Source organism: Notamacropus eugenii, chromosome 3 (assembly GCF_028372415.1).
Source record: "Notamacropus eugenii isolate mMacEug1 chromosome 3, mMacEug1.pri_v2, whole genome shotgun sequence".
Lineage (NCBI taxonomy): Eukaryota > Metazoa > Chordata > Mammalia > Diprotodontia > Macropodidae > Notamacropus > Notamacropus eugenii.
The window spans coordinates 212,985,892-213,005,924 of NC_092874.1; the positions used below are offsets into that span (position 1 = coordinate 212,985,892).

At 34.6% G+C, this 20,033-nt stretch overlaps 1 protein-coding gene across 2 annotated transcripts in view; it reads left to right on the top strand.

Annotated features, from left to right (window-relative positions):
- LRRK2 (leucine rich repeat kinase 2) overlaps positions 1-20,033 on the top strand; it is a 253,844-nt gene that overhangs the window by 15,172 nt on the left and 218,639 nt on the right. For both annotated transcript variants that reach the window (XM_072654313.1, XM_072654315.1), the window contains exons 4-6: positions 5-93; positions 955-1,092; positions 19,191-19,325. In XM_072654313.1, coding sequence (XP_072510414.1) covers positions 5-93; positions 955-1,092; positions 19,191-19,325 — 362 coding nt within the window. The remainder of the gene's footprint in view (positions 1-4; positions 94-954; positions 1,093-19,190; positions 19,326-20,033) is intronic.

Consider the following 20,033-nt stretch of genomic DNA (forward strand, 5'->3'; position numbering starts at 1 on the left):
TCAGGCTGATTCTTAAAATGCTCACTGTTCACAATGCTAATATAACTCTTTCAGTGATTGGACTGAAGACATTAGATCAGCTCCTAACTTCAGGTACTTAAATTTAATTTACTTAAACTCAAAATTCTTTTTAAAAGGTCAAGCTCTTCATTAATATATTTAATTTTTTTTTTTACGTTTTACTTGGAATCATAGCAAAATTACCCATGAAATTAGAATTTTAGGTATACAAATCCTGTAACAGGGAAAAATTCATTATGGACCTTACGTATTTGTTGGTTTCCCTCTTTTATTATTAATTCAATGCTGTTAATCCTGCTGATCACAGATTTTACTCTGAAATTCTGTTGGGTTTTTTTTTTGGTGTTGTTTTGTAAGAATGGATTAAGAGAAAAAGAAGTTGAGAAGGAGGGGAAATGAACTGATTAAAGGACATTTTTAAAAGAAAATGATGAATTGATATTCAGAGGATCAAGTTAAAGAGCTTGCATTTTGAAAATAGATCATCTTTTTTTTCTATATGGAAACAATGATGAGACTGTATTAGACCTTATGTGTGTTTTATTTTAACCTCATCTTTTTTTTAATGATTTTAATTTTAAATATTTGCATCCTCAGATTGGCAATAAATAGGAATTAAAATCTCATCAATGTGTACAGAAATCAGCAGTATTTGTGTAAGTTAGAGTTTTAAAATTTTTGTTTAAAAGTATTACTTCTTCAGAATTCAGAATTAGAAAACTTTCAGTGTATAGTAAAGTCATTTCAGGTGGTATCTTTAAGTTACTTGATGAATTCTTTTGAGCTGTCTTTTATGTGAACTTCACGATAATAACTTTTGACTAAACTAAGTTGCTTACCAAAAAAAATAAATCCATAAATATGACTATTACATAAAAACTTTGGATCTTCTGAGTACCAAAAGAACTATTAATTTTTGGTTTCCTTATACAGACCTGATGACTTTGCGGATATTGGAAGAAGATTGCAGTGATGTGTTCACATTAATTTTTGATGCCATGCATACATTTAGTGCTAATGAGGAGATCCCAAAGTTTGGCTGTAAAATTTTACATGTGCTTTTTGAAAAAGGTATTCTAATTTTTTGTATTTTATCTTTCTTTCATTTTTAAGAATTTTGAGTTCCAAGTTTTCCTGCCTCTCATGTGTCTCTCCCCAAAACATTGAGATGGCAAGCTATATGTTAGCCATTATACATGTGAAATCAAGCAAAACATGTTTCTGTATTAGCTTTGTTACCTCCAAAAGCAAGAAAAAAAAGAAAATGAAAAATGTATGAGTTTATCAATTCTGTCTGGAGGTGGATAGCATATTTCATTGAGTCCTTTGTGCCAGGCCTAGAGGCCTGTGTGGGCTACCCAAGTCTTTCTTACCTCACCTCCGAGGTCTTCGGTTGGCCAAAACCAGATGCTCATATGAGAGAAAGGACGTTCCAGAGTCGAACAAGGGTTGAGCTTTATTTCAGGGTCTAGTTACAAGTGCAGGGGGTGTCTTCCTTAGGAGGAAGAGGGGGAGATTTCCTAAGGAGGCTAAGATCTTAAGGGATTGGAAGTAGAAGTACAAGCGGGGAGAGAGGGGGAGGGGAGAGAGGAAAGAAAAGAAGCGGAGCCTACTGTCCTCTTGGCTCCTCACGTGCTAAGAGCGCTTTCAGGCTTCCTCAATCCTACTTAACCTTCAGCCACACAGTTTGCATCTCAATACCATGCTGTTAGATAACAATAGTGTGCCCAGATCCAGGACGACCTCGAGGGCAGGGAGACTCCACCCATCACGTTTCTCATGGGAAGAGGCGGAATTACTCGAGATAGCTCGGTTCACCTCTATTCCCTGCCGTTTCCTGGGAGGGTCTCGTGAGAGCTCTAAGATTTAGAAGCTCCCACCTTTACCCACCCGAGACCGTCCACACGGAATTGAGCTTCCAATCCTCACACCTTTGAAACTGTCTTGGATCATTGTATTGATCAGAGTAACTAAGTCTTTCATAGTTGATCATTTTACAATATTGCTGCTATTGTGTTCAATATACTTTTGGTTCTCTGTTCACTTCACTTTTCATTAGTTCATATCTTCCCCATGTTTTTTTGAAACCATCCTCCTCATCATTTAATATAGTATTCCATCACAATTATATATCACAGCTTGTTCAGTCATTCCCTAAATGATGAACATTTCTTTAATTTCCAAGTCTTTGCATCCACAAAAAGAGTAGCTACAAATAAATTTGTACATATAGGTCCTTTTCTTTCTTTCTTTCTTTCTTTTTTTTTTTTTGGTCTCTGAGATACAGACCTTCTAATGGTATTGCTGAGTCAAAGGGAATGCAAAGTTTTATAGCCTTTTGTGCATATTTCCAAATTTTTCTTTAGAATGATTGGATCAGTTCACAATTCCACCAGCAGTTAGTTCATCAGTGTCCCCAATTTTCCATATTCCCCACCACATCTGTCATTTTCCTTTTCTATCATGTTAGTCAATCTGGTGGGTGTAAGGTGATGCTTCAGTTGTTTTAATTTGCATTTCTCAAATTATTTGTGGTTTAGAACCTTTTCTCATTATGCCTATAGATAGCTTTGGTTTCTTCATCTGTAAACTGCCTATTTCTATTTTTGATCATTTATCATTTGGGTAATGGCACATATTTTGTGACTTTGATTCAGTTCCCTCTATATTTGAGAAATTAGACCTTCATTAGATAAGGTTGTTATAAAAGGTTGTTCCCAGTTTCCTAATTTCCTTCTAATTTTGGCTTCATTGTTTCTGTTTGTGTAAAATCTTTTTAGTTTAATTTAATCAAAATTACCCATTTCACTTCCTGTGATCCTCTATATCACTTGTTTGCCTATAAACTCAGTATCCATAGTTCTGACTGGTGAAATTTTCTGTGTTGCCTTAATTTTCTTGTATTCTGCTTTATTTCTAAATTACATGCCTATTTGGGCCTTATGTTGGCTTGGGGTGTGAGATATTGGTATATTCTTAGTTTCTACCAAACTGTTATCTAGTTTTCCTAACAGTTTTTGATAAATCATGAATTCTTGTCCTCTAAGTGTGGATCTTTGTATTTATTTATCAAGCACTAGATTACTATGGTCATTTAAAGCTGCATAGTGTGTATGTAATCTATTCTACTAATTTACTACTCTGTTTCTTATGGAGTACCTGACAGTTTGATCATTGTTGCTTTGTAATAAAGTTTCAAATCTGGTACTGCTAGACCACCTTCTTTCACATTCTCCCACCCCCAGTTGATTCCCTTGATCTTATTGACCTTTTGTTTTCTCTGGATGAATTTTGTTATTTTCTAGCTCCATAAAATCTTTTGTAGTTTATTATTATGGCACTGAATAAATAAATTAATTTTGGTAGAATTGTCATTTTTATCACATTGACTTAGTCTACCCATGAGGTATTAATATTTCTCTATTTCTTAAGATCTGTCTTGATTTGTTTGAAAGGTATTTTGCTATTGTGTTCATATAGGTCATGGCAGGTAGACTCCCAAGTATTTTATATTTTTTTCAATTATTTTAAATGAAAATTCTCTGTTAGACTTTGTAACATGTAGAAATAATGATTATTTCTGTTTTTAATGTCCCTCAACCTTGATAAATTTATTAATTGTTTCAACTAGTTTTTAGTTGATTTCTAGTATTCTCTAAGTATATCATCATATTGTCTGAAAAGATTGATAGTTTTGTTTCTTACTGCCTATTCTTATAACTTCAATTTCTTTTTCTTGTCTTATTGCTATAGCTAACATTTCTAGTACACTATTGAATAATAGTGATAGTGGACATCCTTACTTCACCCCAATCTTATGGGGAAGGCTTCTAGTTTATCCCAATTAAGCTTAATTCTTGCTCGCTTTTGGTTTTAAATAAATACTACTTGTCATTTTAAGAAAATTCCTATGCTTCTTGTTGTTTTAAATAGGAATAGGTGTTGTATTTTGTCAAAAGTCTTTTCTGCATCTTATCTGTTAAATTTATTTTTCTAAGATAAGGTTATTTAAATATCCTGTTTCCTCTTCTGTTGATCTGGACAGTTAATATTTTTATAAATATCCATTTCTCTTAGATAATTAGTTTTGTTGGTTTACCGTTGGGCAAAATAGTTCCTAATAATTTCTGAAATTTTGTCTTCATTGGTGCTGCATTCCTGTCCTTTAATTTTTGATACTTGTAATTTTGTGTTCTTTCTCTCTCCCTTTCTTTTAAGTCAAAGTAACCAGTGGTTTAGCTATTGTATTTATTTTTTCTTAGAGTCAACACCTAAATTCCAGGAATTTTTTTTTTACTTTTAGTTTTATTTGTTTCTCCTTTGTTCAGGATTTCTATTTAGATGTTTAATTGGGGGTTTTTAATTTGTTCTTTCTCTGGTTGTTTTAGTTCCATGCTCAACTGATTGATATACTATGTTTCTATTTTATTGATGTAAGTGATAAGAGATATAAATTTTCCTTCCTCCAAGTACTGTTTTGGCTGCATTCCAGAAACTTTGGTATAATGATGTCTCATTATTATCTTTAATGGAATTAATGTTTTTTTCTACCACTCATACTTTAGGATTAGATTATTTTGTTCCAATTGTTTTTCAGTCTGTGCCTCCAAGGCACAGATGTGTAATTTTTAAAGTATCATGGAAGGAAAAGGGTACATTTAATATTTTCTGCATTTCTGTAATTTTTGGTGAAATTTTTATGCCCTAATACATGATTAGTTTTTTGAACTTGCCATGCACAGCTGAGAAAAAGGTATAGTCCTTTCAGTTCCCATTCAGTTATCTCAAGCAATCTATTATATCTAACTTTTCTAAACTTCTGTTCATCTCTTTAACTTCTTTCTTATTTATTTTATGGTTTGATTAGTTCTGAGAGGGTAAAGTTGAGGTCCCTCACTAGCATAGTTTTACTATTTAGTATTTCATTTAACTTTTCCTTTAAGAAATAGGATCCTATATCATTTGGTGCATATTTGTTTAGTGATGTTGCTACTTCATTGTCTATAGTACTTTTTTATAAAATGAAGTTTCCCTGATTTTCCTTTTTAATGTTTTATTTTTGCTTTTGGTCTATCTGATACTATGGTTGCTAACTTGTCTTTTTTACTTAAATTCAGTCATAAGAGATTATGTTCCAGCCTCTTATTTTAGTTCTTTCTGCTTTTCTGTTTCAGGTGTGCTTCTTTTAAATAATGTATTGTTTAGTTTTGATCTTTTCATCAGAAATGCTTGAAAGTCCTCTATTTCATTAAATATCCATTTTCTTCTATTGAGGGATTATACTAAGTTTTGCTGGATAGGTTATTGTTGGTTGTAATTTCAGTTACTTTGCCTTCTAAAATACTATATTCCAAGTTCTCCACTCCTTTAAAGTTAATTACTAGAGCTTTTGTGATCTTGACTATGGCTCTACCATATTAAACTTTTCTTTCCATCTGGTTTCATTATTTGGAATTTGGCTATGATATTCCTGGGAATTGTCACTTGGGGATTTCTTTCATGAGGTGATCAGTAAGGTTTTTTACATTCTGCTCTGCCCTCTGATTCTAAGACAGCTGGCCAGTTTTCCTTTATAATTTCTTGACATGATATGTAAACTGTTTTTTTATTGAATAATATTTTCCCTCATTTATATGTCAAGAACATTTTTAACATTCATTTAAAAAATATTTTGATTTGCAAATTTTTCTCCTTCCCCTCCCCTCTTCTAAAAACAGTAGGCAGTTTGATATAGTTTGTACATGTGCTATCTTGTAAAAATATTTCCATTTTATTCACTGTTGTGAAAGAAGGAATAGATCAAAAGAAAAAAACACAAAAAAGTAAATAAAAAAATATGCTTTGACCTGCATTTAGAGTCCACCAGTTCTTTCTCTGCATATGGATAGCATTTCCTCCTGAGTCCTTTGTGCTTGTCTTTGATCATCATATTGCACAGAAGAACTGAGTCATTCATAGTTGGTAATCACAAAATGCTGCTGATATATGTACATTGCTTTCCTGGTTCTGCTCATTTTACTTTGAATCAGTTTGTAGGAGTCTTTCCAGGTTTTTCTGAAATCTGCCTGTTCATCATTTTTTATTTCATAATAGTATTCCGTTGCATTCATATACCACAGCTTGTTCAACCATCCCCCAGTTAATGGACATCCCATCAATTTCCAATATTTTGCCATCACAAAAAAGGTTGCTAAATATTTTTGCATGTATAGGTCCTTTTCCCTCTTTTTATGATCACTTTGAGAACAGGCTTAATATTATTGTTGGATCAAAGGGTATGTATAATTTCATTGCCCTTTGGGCATAGCTCCATATTGTTCTCTAGAATGATTGGATCACTCACAACTCCATTAACAGTGCATCAGTTTCCCAGTTTTCTCACATTCCCTTCAACATCCAACATTTTCCTTTTTTTGTCATATTAGTCAGTCAGATAGGAGTGAGGCAGTACCTCAGAGTTGTTTTAATTTGCATTTCTCTGATGAGTAATTTAGAGCATTTTTATGTGACTGATGGTTTTGATTTCTTCATCTGAAAACTGCTTGTTCATATCCTTTGACCATTTATCAATATGGAAATGGCTTATATTGTAAATTTGACTTAATTCTCTATATAGTTGTAAATTGATGCCTTTACCAGAGACACTTGGTAGAAATATTGTTTCCTAGCATTCTGCTTTCCTTCTATTCTTGGTTGCATTGGTTTTGCTTTATAAAAGCTTTTTAATTTAATGTAATCAGAATTATCTATTTTACTTTTTGTCATACTTGCTGTTTATTGTTTGGTCATGAATTCTTCCCCTCCCCATAGATCTAACAGGTAGACTGTTCCTTGCTCCTCCAATTTGCTTATGGTGTCATTCTTTATGTCTAAAGACTGTCAAATCTAACTTTTCTCCTTTTATATTTACTTGCTTAGTTTCTTTCTTATTTACTTTTTGGTTGTATTCATTGAATTATGAGAAGGGGAAGTTGAGGTCCCCTTCTAGTATAGTTTTGCTGTGTATTTCTTCCTGTCACTCACTTAACTTCTCCTTTAAGAATTTGGATGATATATCATTTGGTACATATGTATTTAGTATTGATATTTCTTTATTGTCTAGGGTACCTTTTAGCAAGATGTAACTTCCTTCCTTATCTCTTTTAATTAGTTCTGTTTTTACTTTTTCTTTGTCTGAGATCAGGATTTCTACTCCCAATTTTTTTTTTTTTACTTTAGCTGAGGTATAATAGATTCTCCAGCCCCTTACCTTTACTCTGTGTGTGTCTCTCTGTTCCAAGTTTGTTTCCTGGAAACAACATATCATAGGATTCTAGTTTTTGATCCCCTCTGCTATCTGCTTCCATTTTATGAGAGTTCATCCCATTCACATTATAGTAATGATTACTACCCTCCAACCTATACTTTCTTCTTGCCTATCTGTCTTCTCTCTCCTTTCACCCTTCCCCTTCTCACCAGTGTTTTGCTTCTGTCTGCCACTTACCCTGATCTTCCCTTTCTTCTGTCAGTCCCCAACCCTACCTTTACTTGATCTCCTCTCCTCCTACTTCCTTGTTTGGTAAGATAGATTCCCTCTTTGGGCCAATACTGATGAGAGTAAGGTTCAAGCAATGCTTATCACTCACCCTCCCATCTTCTGCTCCATTGTAATACAACTTGCATGCCTCTTCAGTAAAATAGTTACCCCATTCTCCCTCTCCCTTCTTTCTACACCCAGGGTACTCCTCTTTCTCATCACTTTATTTTTTTTGGCATTCCCTCAAATTCACCTGATATTCATGTAGCACCAGTGCAATATTCACAGTGCTGATGGCAGCCATGAATATTCCTGTACAATTCTGACTCGCAAAATATTACAGACTCCACGTGAAAAACAGAAACAAAACATTTATTCAGACATCAGAAAGCAAATCCATCAACGTAACAAAAATCTGTACACAATAACTATGCAGAGACCAACACCATCTTGAAGTCGTCCCCCTGCTAGGCTTCCCATAAACCAGCTCCATTAAATAAATGACAAGCGGGCCCTCTTAAACAAAATCACAATTACTTTCACTCTTGCTAGTCAGCAGCCGGCCTGCTTGTGTCCTTCCTAACTCTGACTGCTCTCTGACCAATTTCCTCTCAACTCTGTCGTAGCTCTGCCTCTTCCTGTTCCATCCTTTTTGATATGTTTTTTCATCATGATCATTTTATTTTACATTGCAAGTGATTGTTTTTAGGATTTTTTTCTTTGATTCTCTAATTATTTAGGATCTGATTTTCAAGTTTTCATTTCGGTTTGTATTTTTTGTTTGTGGTTTCTGAACCAATGACTATTTTTATTGTGTTCTATCTATAAAGGATAGATTAGCCATTTCTGCCTTTTTGTATTGGTTTTTAATACCTCTATGCCCTTGTACATGATCAATTTTTGTAAATGCTTCTTTTGATACTAGAGAGTATGTATATTCTCTTACATTACCATTTAGAAAATGTCAAAACTCTTTAACACCTAAATTTCTTTAGCAATTTTTTCAGTTCCATATTTTCCCATTTGATTATCTTTCTGTTAGACTTACCTAAAACTGATAGAAGACTCCCATCACTATTGTGTTACTATATATGTATTGTTGTAGCTTGGATTTCCTTTACAAATTTGGATGCTAAGTCATTTGGAGTGAATAAATGCATTATTGAGAGTGAAAAAAAGAAATGATGAACAGGAAGACTTCAGAGAGGCCTGGAAGAACTTAGCTGAACTGATGCTGAGTGAAATGAGCAAAGCCAGAAGAATATTATACACATTAACTGTCACAGTGGATGAGGACTGTTTCTGATAAGGTTTGCCCTTCACAGCAATGCAAGGACCTAAAACATTTCCAAAGGACTCATGATACAAAATGCCATCCACATCCAGAGAAAAAACTATGGACTCAGAATGCAGAATGAAGCAGACAATTTTCTCTTGAAAAAATAAAAGAAAGAGATGTACACTATCAGCCAAAACCACTCTTTCAGCTAGTTTTTTTTTTTCTAACTCTTTTGGGGGGAGAAGACTTGGTGTGTTTTTTCATTGCAATGTATCTGCCTTGTCAAAACAGATAAAATAGAAATATTAAAAGAAAAGAAATGAGACCTTTATCACAGACAGTAGTTGTAAAAATTATTTCTCAATTATCTACTTCCTTCCTAATCTTGATTGCATTGACTTTTTTTGTGTAAAAACCTTTCAGTTGCATGTAATCAAAATTATCCCTTTTGCACTTCGTAATGTTCTCTGTCTATTGTTTGTCATAAGTTTCTCCATTATCCATGAATCTGAAAGATAAATTACCCTTTGCTCCCCTAATTTGTTTATAGTATCAGGCTTTATACCTAAATCATGTAACCATTTGGATTTTGTTTTTGGGTATGGTGTTAAATATTGATCCATGTCCAGTTTCTGCCACAGTATTTTCCAGTTTTCCTAGAAGTTTTTGTCAAATGTTGAGTTCTTAACCCAGAAGTTGGGGTCCTCAGGTTATCAAACACTAGACTGCTATATTCATTGAGTATTGCGTCTTGAGTACCTTACCTATTGCACTGATCTGTCCCTTTATTTCTTAGCCAGTAACAAGTGTTTTTGATGATTGCTACTTTATAATACAATTTGAGGTCTGGTATGGCTAGGAAACATTTCCTAGCACTTCTTTTCATTAATTCCTTTAATATTCTAGATAGGTCAGTCTTGGTTTTAATCCTAGTTCCTTTGACTTCTGGAATATCATATTCCAAACCCTTCAAACCCCCAATATAGAGGCTGCTAGGTCTTGTGTATCCTGATTGTATTTCCACAACACTCAAATTGTTTTTTTCAAGCTACCTGCAATATTTTCTCCTTGACCTAGACACTCTGGAATTTAGCTACAATATTCCTAAGAGTTTTTCTTTTGGGATCTCTTTCAGGAGGTGATCACTGTATTCTGTCAATATTTATTTTACCCTCTGGTTCTAGAATATCAGGGCAGTTTTCCTTGATAATTTCTAAGCTCTTTTTTTGATTAGGGCTTCCAGGTAGTCCCATAGTTTTCAATTTGTCTCTCCTGGATCTATTTTCAAGGTCAGTTGTTTTTCCAGTGAGATATTTCACAGTATCTCCTATTTTTTCATTCTTTTTGTTCTGTGAGATTTTTTCCTAGGGAGTTCATTGATGACTTGTTCAATTTCTTTTTCTGAGATAAGTTTATTTAAGTATTTCAGCTCCTCTTCTGTCAATCTGGGCAATTTATATTTTTTAAAAAAATATTCATTTATTTCACTTAGATTGTCAAATTTCTGGGCACAAAGTTGGGCAAAGTAATTTCTAATTATTGTTTTAATTTCCTCCACATGAGTTAGCCTTTTTCATTTTTGATATTGTTGATTTAGTTTTCTTCTTTTTGTAAAAAGTGACATTGACCAAAGGTTTATCAATTTCATTGTATTTTTTATAAAACCAACTCTGTTTTATTTATTACTTCAATAGCTTTCTTAATTTCAGTTTTGTTAATCTCTCCCTTGGCTTTCAGGATTTCTAATTTGGTATTTACTTGGGGATTTTCAATTTGGTCTTTTTCTAACTTTTTCGATTGCATGCCCAATTCATTGACCTCATTTCTCTATTTTATTCATATAGGCATTCAGTGATATAAAACTTTCCCTAAGAACTACTTTTGCAGCATTCTATAAGTTTGGGTGGGTTGCCTCATTATTGTCATTCTCTTGAATGAAGTTACTGATTGTTTCTGTGATATGTTGTTTCACCTACTCATTCTTCAGAATTAGATTATTTGGTTTGCAATTACTTTTTTGATTTATCTTTCCATGGCACTTTATTACATATAACTTTTATTGCATCATGATCTGAAAAGGAAACATTGACTATCTCTGCCTTTCTGCAATGGATTGTGAGATTTTTATGCACTAATGCATGGTCAATCTCTGTGTATGTGCCATGTACCAGTGAGAAAAAGGTATATTCCTTTCTATCCTCATTCAGTTTTTTCCTGAGATCTATCATATCTACCTTACCCAGAGTTCTGCTCACCTTCTTAACAACTTTCTTGTTTATTTTGAGTTTAGATTTATCAAGTTCAAAGAGGGGGAGGTTGACGTCCCCCACTAGTATAGTTTTGCTGTTGATTTTTTCCCTGTAACTTCCTTAACTTTTTCTCTAAGAATTTGGATACTATACCATTTGATGCATATATGTTTAGTACTGGTATTGCTTTTCTGTCTATGGTCCCATTTAGCAAGATATAGTTTCCTTCCTTATCTCTTTTGTTTAGATGTATTTGTGCTTGTGTTTTGTCTGAGATTAGGATGGCAACCCTTGATTTTTTTACATCAGTTGAAGCATAATATATTCTGCTCCTACCTTTTACCTTTATTCTTTGTTTATTCCCTTGTTTCAAATATTTTTCTTGTAAACAACATTTTTGAATTATAGTTTTTAATTTATTCTGCTATTCACCTCTGTTTTATGGAAGAGTTCATCCCATTCACATTCACAGTTATGATTACTATATGTGTCTTTCTCTCCATTCTATTTAAATCAGTTAATGTTTTAATTTCTCCTTTCTCCCTTCCCCTCCACAATAGTTTTATTTTTGACCACTGCCTCCCTCAGTTTTCTTTCCTTTCTATCAGCACCCTTCCCTTTTGTTCCCCTTTACCATTGCTACTGCTTCCTTCCCCTTTAGCCTCCCCTACTTTTTCTTTCCCTTTCCCTTCCTACTGCCTATAGGGCAAGTTAAATTTCTATATGTAACTGAGTGTGTTGTTCCCTCCTTGCACCAAATCAGATGAGAGTAAATCTCAAACAATGTTCATCTCCTTCCCCTCTTTCCCTGTACTATAATATGTTTTGTGCCTCTTCCTATGGTGTAATTTACCATTTTCTATCTCTTCCTTTTCTCTTCTCCGGTTATAATCCCTTTGCTTGCTTTAATCACATTTACATACACACACACACACACACACACACACACACACACACATATATATATATATATATATATATAAATGTGTGTGTGTGTGTATATATATATATATATATGCATATATATATATATATGTATATGTACATGTATACAATTCTCAAGAGTATCAAGTGTCATCTTCCCACATAGGAATGTACACAGTTTGCCATACTGAATAACAAGTGTTCCCCCACCCCCCACCATTTACATTTTTATGCCTCTCTTGATTCTTTTATTTGAAGATCAGATTTTCTGTTGAGCTCTGGCCTTTTCATCAGGAACATCCAGAAATTCCTTATTTCATTCAAAGTTCATCTCCTTGCCTGAAATACTATGCTCAATTTTGCTGGATAATTGATCCTTGGTTGTAGTCCAAGCTCCTTTGCCTTAGAAAATATCATATTCCAATTCCTCAGATTTTTTAATGGAGACGCTGCAAGGTCCTGTGTGATCCTAATTGTATTTTCTTGATATTTGAATTGTTTCTTTCTGACTGCTTGCAGTATTTCCTCCATAACTTGGTAGTTCTGGAATTTGGCAACAATATTCCTTGGTGTTTTTAATTTGGGATCTCTTTCAGGAAGTGATTGGTGAATTCTTTTGATGACTACTTTGCCCTCTGGATCTAGGACCTCAGGGCAGTTTTCCTTCATGATTTCCTGGAACATATTGTCCAGGCTCTTTTTTCATTATGGCTTTCCTATAGACCAATCATTCTTTGAGTTTCACTCCTGGATCTATTTTCCAGGTCAGTTGTTTTTCCAATGAGATATTTTACATTTTCTTCTGTTTTTTCATTCTTTAGATTGTGTTTGTCTGATTCTTGATGTGTCATAGAGTCATTAGCTTCTACTTGTCCAATTCTACTATTTAATATATTGTTTTCTTCAGTTACCTTTTGTACCTCCTTATCCATTTTCCCAATTTTCCTTTTTAAGAAACTGTTCTCTTCAGCGAATTTTTTTTTCATAGTTTTAAAATCATTGGCAAGTTTTTCTTCTGCTTCTCTAATTTGACTTTTGAAATCCTTCTTGAGGTCTTCCCAGAAGATGTTTTTCTGATGAAGAATTTCACAGTTTCTTCTATTTTTTCATTTATTAAAACTGTTTTATTGTTTCTTGATCTTTCATAGAGTCACTTGTTCCATTTTACTTTTTAAGAAATTATTTTCCTTACTTGCTTAAATCTCCATTTTTAGAAAATATTTACTTCAGTGAGTTTTTGTATCTCTTTTTCCTTTTGGCCATTCCTGTCTTGTAAGGATTTCTTTCTATAAGTAAAGTTGTGTACTTCTTTAAAAAAAAAAAATTAATTAATTATTTATTTAACTTTAAACATTCATTTTCACAAAATTTTAGGTTCCACATTTTCTCCCCTTTTGTCCCCTCCCCCCACCCCAAAACACCGAGCATTCTAATTGCCCCTATCACCATTCTGCTCTCTCTTCTATCATCCCTCTCTGCCCTTGTCTCCATCTTCTCTTTTGTCCTGTAGGGGCAAATAACTTTCTATACCTCTTTACCTGTATTTCTTATTTCCTAGTGGCAAAAACAGTACTCGACAGTTGTTCCTAAAACTTTGAGTTCCAACTTCTTTTCCTCCCTCCCTTCCCACCCCTTCCCTTTGGAAGGCAAGCAATTCAATATAGGCCAAATCTGTGTAGTTTTGCAAATGACTTCCATAATAGTTGTGTTGTATAAGACTAACTATATTTCCCTCCATCCTATCCTGTCCCCCATTACTTCTATTCTGTCTTTTGATTCTGTCCCTCCCCATAAGTGTTGACCTCAAATTGTTCCCTCCTCCCCGTGCCCTCCCTTCCATCATCCCTCCCACCCTGCTTATCCCCTTATCCCCCACTTTCCTGTATTGTAAGATAGGTTTTCATACCAAAATGAGTGTGCATTTTGTTCCTTCCTTTAGTGGAATGTGATGAAAGTAAACTTCATGGTTTTCTTTTACCTCCCCTCTTTATCCCTCCACTAATGAGTCTTTTGCTTGCGTCTTTTATGAGAGATTATTTGCCCCATTCCATTTCTCTCTTTCTCCTCCCAATATATTTCTCTCTCACTGCTTGATTTCATTTTTTTTAAGATATGATCCCATCCTCTTCAATTCACTCTGTGCACTCTGTCTCTATGTGTGTGTGTGCGTGTGCATGTGCATATGTGTGTGTGTGTGTGTGTAAACCCACTCAGTACCCAGATATTGAATAGTTTCAAGAGTTACAAACATTGTCTTTCCATGTAGGAATGTAAACAGTTCATCTTTTGTAAGTCTCTTATGACTTCTCTTTGCTGTTTACCTTTTCATGCTTCTCTTCATTCTTCTGTTTGAAAGTCAAATTTTCTTTTCAGCTCTGGTCTTTTCATCAAGAATGCTTGAAAGTCCTCCATTTCATTGAAAGACCAATTTTTCCCCTGAAGTATTATACTCAGTTTTGCTGGATAGGTGATTCTTGGTTTTAGTCCTAGTTCCTTTGACTTCTGGAATATCCTATTCCATGCCCTTTGATCCCTTAATGTAGAAGCTGCTAGATCTTGTGTTATCCTGATTGTATTTCCACAATACTTGAATTGTTTCTTTCTAGCTGCTTGCAATATTTTGTCCTTGACCTGGGAACTCTGGAATTTGGCCACAATGTTCCTAGGAGTTTCTCTTTTGGGATCTCTTTCAGGTGGTGATCTGTGGATTCCTTGAATACTTATTTTGCCCTCTGGCTCTAGAATATCAGGGCAGTTTTCCTTGATAATTTCATGAAAGATGATGTCTAGGCTCTTTTATTGATCATGGCTTTCAGGTAGGCCCATAATTTTTAAATTGTCTCTCCTGGATCTATTTGCCAGGTCAGTTGTTTTTCCAATGAGATATTTCACATTATCTTCCATTTTTTCATTCTTTTGGTTTTGTTTTGTGATTTCTTGGTTTCTCATAAAGTCATTAGCCTCCATCTGTTCCATTCTAATTTTGAAAGAACTATTTTCTTCAGTGAGCTTTTGAATCTCCTTTTCCATTTGGCTAATTCTGCTTTTGAAAGCATTTTTCTCCTCATTAGCTTTTTGAACCTCTTTTGCCAATTGAGTTAGGCTAGTTTTCAAGGTGTTAATTTCTTCAGCATTTTTTTGGGTCTCCTTTAGCAGGGTGTTTACTTGTTTTTCATGCTTTGCTTGCATGTCTCTCATTTGTCTTTCCAGTTTTTCCTCCACCTCTCTAACTTGATTTTCAAAATCCTTTTTGAGCTCTTCCATGGCCTTAGCCCATTGAGTGGGCTGGGATACAGAAGCCTTGACTTTTGTGTCTTTCCCTGATGGTAAGCATTGTTCTTCCTCATCAGAAAGGAAGGGAGGGAATACCTGTTTACCAAGAAAGTAACCTTCTATAGTCTTATTTTTTTTTCCCTTTTCTGGGTATTTTCCCAGCCAGTGACTTGACTTCTGAATATTCTCTTCACACCCACTTTGCCTCCAGATCTTCCCAGCCAGCACTTGGGGTCTGAGATTCAAATGCTGCTTCCCAGCCTCAGGGCTTTGGGCGGGGGCAAGGCTGCTGTTCAGTGTGAGATTAGTTCAGCTGCTCTGGTGGGAGCAGGGCCACCTCTCAGGGCTCAGTTCCCTCAGTGGGTTTATGCAGAGACCTTCAACAATGGATCCAGGCTCCTGCCTGCTTGGGGAGCCCAGGTCTGCTCCCACCTCAGCTGCTGCTTCCCGAGGGGGCCTGAGTTATGGGGGCTCTGCACTCCCCTCTCGACCCGCCAAAGAGACCCTCTCACCAACCTTTGGGGCCCGTGGGTGGAGGGACCCGCGCGGCTGCTGGCGATTCAGTCCCTGAAGTCTGCTCAGATCTGCTCCTCCCGGTGTTGTGCGGCCAAGGCAGGGCTGGGCTCCGCGTCAGAACGCAACGGACCTTGACCGAGAGGTTTTCAGGCTCCCTGGAACAGAAATCTCGTCCACCCTGTTGTTCTGTGACTTCTGCTGCTCCAGAATTTGTTGGCAGTTATTTTTTGCAGATATTTTATGGGCTGTGGGTTCGGAGCTGTCATATGTGTGTCTGTCTACTCCGCCATCTTGGCTCCACCCCCCAAGTTGTGTACTTCTTGTACAATTGGATGAATTTTGTGTTTTCCTTTTGCAAATTTTGTGCCTCTTTTACCAAGCTATATTCTTTTTGTAATTTTCTTGCATTGCTCATTTATTTTCCCAAGTTTTTCCCTACCATTCTCATCTAATTTATTTGTTCTTTTCTGCTTAATAATATTTTGCTTTTTACAATTTCATGCAAAGATAGTTTTCAGCATTCACTTTTATGAGATTTTATGTTCCTGGTTTTATCTCCCTTCCTTTTCCCCTTTCCTTCCCTTTGCCTAAGACAGCAATCAATCTGATATAGTTTGTACATGCACAGTCATATTAAACATATTTCCACATTAGTCATGTTGTCTCATCTGATTTTTAGAGGTCACCCCTCTTTTTTTTGCTCTTTCTTTAGCTCTTCCTGGAATTCTCTTATGGTTTGTGTCCTGTGTGCATTTTTTTTTCTTTGAGGCTTTGCTTGTAACTATTTCCATGTTCTTCTCTTTTTGTGAATTTGTGTCTTGATCTTTCCTGGCACTATAGTACCTTTTTTGTCAGATTCTTTTTTCCTTTTTGTTTGTTTGCTCATTTTTTCATCTTATTTCTTGATTTTTAATTTTATGTTAAAGTTCTTTATGTACCTTAGGGGTACAATGCACTGTCCTAAGCACATAGTTTTTTCACACTGCTGTTTTTAAGTAGTACCAGGAGTCTTTAAGGTTGTAATTCTTCCATTGCGTCATTATGGGAAAAATGTGGTCACTAGTCTCCTGGTATGTGCTCTGGTCCATACCCAAGTAAGGGCCCTACTCCTTTTAGACTGCAAGTTCTAGCACTATTCTCTGCCCTGGAACTGCCAATTGCTAGTAGGTATGAGCATTGGAATTGACAAGTAGTGCCTTTTCTATGCCAAGTGCCAGCACAGAGTTCTCTCATAATTTTTTTCTTACCAACTTTCTGAAGTTGTGGCTGATGTTTTTCCCAACATGTGTCCTAGTTCCTGCTAACCTTGCCCCTACTCCATTGTAATGGATACCTTCTTCTGACCACCTAAGTTGTTTTTGACAGGAAAAATGTGTCGGTATTACCTTTTGCTGTCTGTGCTGTTCCAGAATTTGATTTGTTGTGTTATTTTAAAGTTTTTTGGAGAGAAATGTTGGATGGGTTAATCTGGAATGCTTTGTCTGCTCTGCTACCTTGACTCTACCTGTTTTCTTCACAGTCTCCTTTACTCTGCATTTTATCTTTCTTAAAATAAGGTTTTAAAGAGATAAAGATTTTCCATTAAATGAAACCTATTTTACTTGTGGAATGGTTAGAAAGCTGACCTCCAAGCAAGGAAGACCTTGGAGTTCTGCTTTTGATATATTTTTGTTGTGTGGCTCTTGGCAAATAACCTCTTAATGCTGTAAGCACTTCCACAGTGGTGCAGAGCTTTTCCTTACCTGAGAGTTTCCTTTACCAATGAAACCACAGGTGCAATACATATTCCTGAGTAAACAAAATGTTCTAAATTATGCTCTTTATTCATAATTCTTTTTTCATAATTTTGTTGTGTTGTATGTAATAGGATTCATTCAGAAAGACTAATCTTTGGAGAATTAACTGGCATTGTTGTGCCATGTGACAAAGTATTAATTTCTACAAACTGAGTGATTCATCCTTACAGAGAATTAATAAAATTGTAGATCAATGGATAAGTGAAGACAGAGGAGTCATTGCCAGATATTTCTAAATCTGGCACAAACTCTATAGAAAGGATTAGAAAAGTATAAGTAAAAGGTAGAATGAATTGACTGTTAGGGAAAGTGCTTGACTTTTTTTTTTTTTTTTTTTGCTTTTGCTAAGACACTGACACTACTGTAGCTTTCAACACTTACCATTGTTTACCTTTTTTATTGAAGAACCCATTTCTTAATTGATTATGTGGACATGTTGATACTTATTTAAAGAGAAGTCATCATCAGGATTACATACAAATCCATGAATAATGCCTACCATATTTTTTCATTTTAGATATTTATGAAGCAATATCTTTGTTGATGTTCCTTCATTATATTGAATAAACCCCCATTTTTATTTTTTATTTTTAAAATTTAATTAATTTGTTTTCAGTTTTCAACAATCACTTCCATAAGCTTTAAAATTTTCTACCCCTTCTTCTCCTCTCCCTCCCTCAGAAGGCATGCAGTCTTATATGCATTCTACACACACATTCTTATTAAACACATTTTCACATTAGTCATGTTGCATAGAAGAATTAAAATGAATGGGAGAAGTCATAAGAAAAACCAAACCAAAACAAAAGATAATACAGTAGAAAATAATCTGCTTCATTCTGCATTCCAATTCCATAGTTCTTTCTCTGGATGTGGATAACATTTTGCCTCAAGAGTCCTTTGGGAAGGTTGTATGTCCTTGCATTGCTATTAAGGTCTAAGTCTATACGGTCCTTGTACACTGTGGCTGTTAATGTGTATAATGTTCTCTTGGCTCTTCTCATTTCACTCAGCATCAGTTCATATAAGTCTTTCCAGGTTTTTCTGAAGTCCAGTTGTAACCTCTCATTTTTAAAGCAAACCCTGTTGTTTAAAATAATACATTATTTGCTTCAAAAGTTTAAAAATCATAGGGCTTAATTCTGAAAATTATTGTTGACAGTATTTTTTTAGTGTCTTTTGGGATTCACTAAGAAAAGTTAGATGACAAAGCCTCACTTTCTTGCTGTTTGTTATGTTGACTAAACATATGTTTTGGATAGCTTGACTGCCCTTGAAGAACTTCACTTTTCTGTAAAGTAATTCACTCAGTTTTCAGTAATAATAGATAAATTTTTTTTATTGAAATGATCTCTTTGCTTGAATTCTAAATCCTTTATTCTATTAACCCATTATTTTATAACATGTCTTGATTTTTGAATAGTAATGCAAATAAGTTTGGTCACAATATTTTTGTTTTCCTTTGTCATTTTTCCTGGTTTGGTTTTGTGTAAAGAAAAACTTTTGACTCTAAGAGATTAGTTCAGAAATATTTTTATTTTTCTAACTACACGAAATCATTGAATAATTCATGCTTTTATATAAGTCTTAAAGTTTATATTTTCCCTTCAATTTAGTTTCAGATGAGCAACTGACAGAATTTATTGAGAACAAAGATTATATGTTTTTGCTGAATGCATTAAAAAGATTTAATCATGATGAAGAAGTTGTTCTTCATGTTCTACACAGTTTACATTGCCTGGCACTCCCATGTAAGTATTTATAAGTAAAATTGTCATTACTTGCTTGAATCACTGTAAACCAGAACATCTTTTTCAAGAAATTTTTTAGAGATAATTTATAAATTAGGTATCTAAATGTAGTGATGTTAAGAAAGAAATCAACTATTGTTAATATCAAAATAATACCTTTCTCTGAAATTTTGCAACTGAGTATCACTTTTCTTGAAAGAAGGCTGTGAAGAGTGAATAAATTTGGCTTATGGGCCATAATGTAAAGTTTAGCTAATAGGCTGATTTCATATCTTGGTTCTCAATCAGTTTATACATCACTAGTTTCTGTAAGTTACCATTAATATTTTCCATGTTTTTGCAGCATTAATATTTAGTGGGACTGTGAGTTTTTTCATCAAATTTGTATATATATATATACGTATATATATGTATACATACATACATATATATGTCTCTATATATGTCTGTACATATACATATGTGCGTATACTTCCTCCATTACTGCTAATAGCAACTCGTAAATGCCTCTTTGTGTGCATTTCTTGTCTGTGTATTTCCATCTATTTTTTTGTAGGTCATATTGGAGGCCTCCTTTTTATGTCTTTTACATTGTGTGTTCTGTCCTAGAATTTTGTATATTTTGTTATCCTGCTATCTTACTATCAATACACTACCAGCTAGCCTTCTTTTCCTATTTATATCACTTTTTGTGTCCCAATTAGCATT